The 5762-nt window shown below is 36.6% G+C and overlaps 1 protein-coding gene across 4 annotated transcripts in view; it reads right to left on the bottom strand.

Annotated features, from left to right (window-relative positions):
* Positions 1-964: 964 nt before the first annotated feature.
* Positions 965-5762, bottom strand: part of l3mbtl4 (L3MBTL histone methyl-lysine binding protein 4) — a 95159-nt gene continuing 90361 nt past the window's right edge. For 2 of the 4 annotated variants that reach the window (XR_013198328.1, XR_013198330.1), the window contains exons 20-21: positions 4154-4930; positions 965-3732 (exon numbers count right to left, since the gene is read on the bottom strand). Coding sequence is in view for 2 of the 4 variants with exons in the window: in XM_077218506.1 (XP_077074621.1) it covers positions 4775-4930 (156 nt within the window). In the remaining 2 variants the exon portion in view is untranslated. Of the gene's footprint in view, positions 4931-5762 lie in introns of all 4 variants that reach the window. The other 2 variants (XM_077218506.1, XM_077218519.1) reach the window with 1 other exon arrangement.

The raw sequence follows: 5762 nt of genomic DNA, 5'->3' as shown, positions 1-5762 counted from the left end.
AAAACATTACGGTTTATTAAGTAAGTTCTTTATACACCACTGAACACATAGTTATGGATGTCATATTGCATTTCTGTTAATAGATACTCAAAATGTTTACACATTGCACCTTTAAAACTAAGCCAAGATCCCTTTGGATCTATATAGAACCTTTTTGCCATAAAGCGTTCTTTAAAATCGAGTCAAGAACCATAAAGTTCTATATAGAACCCAACTAAACATTTAGATCTAAGAGTTTATTGAACAGCATTTTCTTTTAAACAAACCGCCTAGTACAAAAGCAATGATAAGAGGTTTATAGACCTTATGTGGCCCCGCCCCTTTTCAGCGCCGCGCTGTGTATTTTCACAGCGATCTTGTGTATTTATGAATGAACGGCTTGTTTTGACATCTTTAAATCCTTTAAAAAAAGACATCTGCTTTAAACATTACAATCCTCATGATAACTTTCGTTAATTCTACATTAAGTAAATCCACTTTAATAGCTAAATACTTCTGGACAGCAATGCCATAGAAATATACAGAGCGACCGCAGAAACGGAAGTTCAAAGACAATATTCTAAAGATGGCGGCGCGCGTGTCTCTGGCGCATAAGGTCTTTTTAAATCAGTATATAATTATTAATAACCTGATTGGTTGATTCACCATGAAGCTCGTCCAGACGTTGAAGTTGCATTTGAAGCTCATTGAGCTCAAACTGAACAACATTCACTGATTTTACATTCATATACAGATGAACCCGATCAAGCGTTCGGCTCTCTGGTCGAGCTCAACTCTATTAATAAACGCGGATAAATCATGTGTTCTTCCACTAATGCTGCTGCTGGAGACAAGATACGGGTTCTGTGAAGACACACACACGCACACACACACTCTCTTCTGGTGTACCACGCTGAGATAAAACATGTGTTCTCCTGAAGAACATCACCTAGAAGGTTATATAAAGACGACAGACGACACACTGTACGCTGAGCAGATTTGCACTGTTTATTAGGGTGCGGATGTGGACGATGAATTCTGTTGTACAAAGTGTGAGTGAGTGTAAGAAAGAGAGTCTATAAATATGTTCAGAACATTAAATTAATAAATCAATCATGGACTGAACAGCAGTGAACTAATACAGCAATGCAATGACACTCAAATGAACTGAACTACTACACACACGATGGACTTACATTCCTGATGTTCGGCTAAATGAAAAAAAAAAAGTTCAAAATGAGACAGATTCAATGAAATCACACCAATGTCAAAATTCATAGCAAATATATATCGTTTTGCTTTGTGCATTATAGCAAGTCTTCAAATAATCATCAGAAAATCCCCTGATGCGAAACGAGAATTCAGATCACGTGATCTGCTTCAAGAGCCAATGAGAGCGCAGGATTCTCACTCCAATAAAGTTTTTCACTTACTTTTATAACATTTCATTAAACATAAACGGAGAGTCGTCTTATTCCGGGCTCTGTGCAATACATCACAAAAATAAACACTCTTCAATTTAAAACAAATCCATTTGGCATTTGAAATTTGTCATGTACAATATATTATTATCCTTCACTGTGCAAACATACGGTGATTCTGCACAATAAATAAAAGGTGATTCATCAGGTACAGCAAAAATCATACAGAACTGTACAAAATAGAATAAAATTAGAGGAAGTAACAGAAAGGGCACAATTCTCTGAGTATTAATGAAGAGTTCAGACGCCAATCATCGTTCGGTCATCGTTTACTCCCATTACTAATATTTCTGAAGAACATTTTGCTTGTTCTGTTCTGCTTAATGAAAGAAGCGGCTCCAAAAAGCACCATAAAATAGTATTGAATCAAAGTTTTCTGAATAATATCCAGAAACTGAAGCCATTATTCACTGATAATCTTCCTCTCCACTGAAATAGACAGAGATGTCACTGATATAAACTTACATTTGAGTGTTTCATCAATGAGATTTTCCGTCATAATTCAAAGCTATTAAAGCCTCACATGATTATTGTATGGTGCCCGAACAGATCCAGTGTTTACTTGTGTTAAACGGATGTTATTTTGATGAAAGTCAACGGGTTTGGAATGGAGGGGGAGGAAATCATGACAGAACGATCATTATTATACTAATTATCGTTCGGTCATCACTTATTCGCCCTCGTGTGGAACATTAAAAGTATTTCTGGCTATTCTTTTCCATTTAATGAAAGAAGCGGCTCCAAAAAAGCATCATAAAATAGTATTGAATAAAGGTTTTCTGAAACATATACAGAAACTGAAGCCATTATTCACAGCTATTAAAAGCCTCACATGATTATTATATGGTGCTTAAACAGATCCAGTGTGTTTACTTGTGTTATTTTGATGGAAGTCAACGGGTTTGGACTCGAGGGAGAGTAAAGATGACAGAACGATCATTATTGGACAAACTAGTCATTTAAAGTCATCTCACACACACACACACACACACACACACACACACACACACACACACACACACACACACACACACACACACACACACACACACACACACACACACAAGAGTAAATCCTGAAGTCGCTGTTCACCTGTTTGTGTTTGAATATATAAATAGCACCGTGAACGAGAAACCCCTGATAATACGCCGTTGACTGCGTCTGATTGTCATGTCGTCGAGTTTAAGTAAGAGGAGTTTAAGTAAGAGGAGTTTAAGTAAGAGGAGTTTAAGTAAGAGTTTAAAAGGTTAGTTCACTTTCAAATGAAAATTAGCCCATGATTTACTCACCTTCAACTCATCTTAGGTGTATATGACTTTCTTCTTTCAGACGAATACAATCAGAGTTATATTAAAAATGTCCTGGCTCTTCCAAGCTTTATAATGACAGTGAATGGCAACCAACAGATTAAAGCTCGAAATGGACAGATGCACTTTTATGATGGACAGATGCACTTTTATGATGGACAGATGCACTTTTATGACGGATAGATGCACTTTTATGATGGATAGATGCACTTTTATGATGGATAGATGCACTTTTATGATGGATAGATGCACTTTTATGACGGATAGATGCACTTTTATGATGGACAGATGCACTTTTATGATCGATAGATGCACTTTTATGATGGACAGATGCACTTTTATGATCGATAGATGCACTTTTATGATGGATAGATGCACTTTTATGATGGATAGATGCACTTTTATGATGGATAGATGCACTTTTATGATGGATAGATGCACTTTTATGATGGATAGATGCACTTTTATGATGGACAGATGCACTTTTATGATCGATAGATGCACTTTTATGATGGATAGATGCACTTTTATGATGGATAGATGCACTTTTATGATGGACAGATGCACTTTTATGATGGACAGATGCACTTTTATGATGGATAGATGCACTTTTATGATGGACAGATGCACTTTTATGATGGATAGATGCACTTTTATGACGGATAGATGCACTTTTATGATGGATAGATGCACTTTTATGATGGATAGATGCACTTTTATGATGGACAGATGCACTTTTATGATGGATAGATGCACTTTTATGATGGATAGATGCACTTTTATGATGGACAGATGCACTTTTATGATGGACAGATGCACTTTTATGATGGATAGGTGCACTTTTATGATGGATAGATGCACTTTTATCACGGAAAGATGCACTTTTATGATGGACAGATGCACTTTTATGATGGATAGATGCACTTTTATGATGGATAGATGCACTTTTATGATGGACAGATGCACTTTTATGATGGATATGTGCACTTTTATCACGGAAAGATGCACTTTTATGATGGACAGATGCACTTTTATGATGGACAGATGCACTTTTATGATGGATATGTGCACTTTTATGACGGACAGATGCACTTTTATGATGGATAGATGCACTTTTATGATGGACAGATGCACTTTTATGATGGATATGTGCACTTTTATGATGGACAGATGCACTTTTATCATGGACTGATGCACTTTTATGATGGACAGATGCACTTTTATCACGGAAAGATGCACTTTTATGATGGACAGATGCACTTTTATGATGGACAGATGCACTTTTATGATGGATAGATGCACTTTTATGATGGACAGATGCACTTTTATGATGGATAGATGCACTTTTATGATGGACAGATGCACTTTTATGATGGATAGATGCACTTTTATGATGGACAGATGCACTTTTATGATGGACAGATGCACTTTTATGATGGACAGATGCACTTTTATGATGGACAGATGCACTTTTATGATGGATGGATGCACTTTTATGATGATAGATGCACTTTTATGATGGACAGATGCACTTTTATGATGGATAGATGCACTATTATGAGCTTCAATCTGTTGGTTGCAATTCACTGCCATTATAAAGCTTGGAAGAGCCAGGACATTTTTTAATATAACTCTGTATTCGTCTGAAAGCAGAATGTCATATACACCGAGGATGAGTTGAGGGAGAGTAAATCATGAGCTGTTTTTCATTTGAAAGTGAAGTAACCCTTAAAACTAGAGGAGTTTCAGTAAGACAAGTTTAAGTAAGAGGAGTTTGCACACGTGTGTGTTTGAAGGCAGAACCGGGTCGTGGAGACAGAAACCTGATTCGTATGGGTGAAAGCACTAACGGAGGGCGTTCGGGGCACGAGAGGTGTAGGAATGCATCGATACAGCAGATTTAGATCTGTTTCACACACAGACTCGCAGGGGGAGGGAGCTGGGCTGTGATTGGTCGCTCGGGCATCATGTGTTACTGTCGCCGGCTGCTGATTGGTCGCTCGGGCATCATGTGTTACTGTCGCCGGCTGCTGATTGGTCGTCCTCAGCGTGTCGGAACATCAGGATGGAGTTGTAGATCTTGAGGGCAGGGCCGAGCTTCACGCTCATTATCTTAACGATATCTCTCTGCGTCAACAGGAGGAAGGCCTTCCCGTCGATTTGCTAGAGAGGGAAAACATAATAGAATCATATACAGCTGGATCTCATAACTTAAATATGGCAAAATTAACTTTTAGCAGATAGGCACTGTATTTACAGTCTCTCTTCATTGAAAATGGACAAAAAATGTAGAAGTTTACAAGATCCGAATGGTTCGTTTATTGGCAAAAAGCGCTCTTTAAAACTGAGTCAAGAACCCTATGGTTCTATATAGAACCTTTTTTAGATAAAGGGTTAATATTGGAGAAGTTTACAATCAGCAAGAAAAAATAATTAATAAATAAATATTCTCGTAAATCTTACACCGCTATTTTTTGAAAGGACGCATTAAATTGGTCAAAAGTAACAGTAAAGAAATGTATAATGTTACAAAAGATTCTATATGAAATAAATGCTGTTCTTTTGAACTTTCTATACATCAAAGAATGCTGAAAAATAGAATGCATCACAGTTTCTACAAACTCAACATTAATAATAATCATACATTTTTCTTGAGCATCAAATCATCATATTATAGTGATTTCTGAAGGATCATGTGACACTGAAGACTGGAGTAATGATGCTGAAAATTCAAATTATAATAATATTTTTTATAAATATGATAACTATAAAATAAATATAATAACGGTTTTACTGTTTATTTTTGATGAAATAAACGCAGCCTTGGGTGGCAGAAGAGACTTGTTTTTTTAAATCAAACTTTTATAATTTCTCACATATGCTTCTCAAGTAAATCCATCTAATTTTAAAACTGCTTTGAGCGGTTGAACTTTCTCTCTTCTGAGCGCTGTGATACTTTCACTTGAAACGGAGACACAAACACTGATTAGGAGCT

This window comes from Siphateles boraxobius, unplaced genomic scaffold (genome assembly GCF_051911475.1).
Source record: "Siphateles boraxobius isolate OS27281-9 unplaced genomic scaffold, OSU_SipBor_1 12, whole genome shotgun sequence".
NCBI lineage: Eukaryota > Metazoa > Chordata > Actinopteri > Cypriniformes > Leuciscidae > Siphateles > Siphateles boraxobius.
The sequence above is the reverse complement of the archived record's forward strand: the minus strand, read 5'-3'. Positions and strand labels throughout refer to the sequence as shown.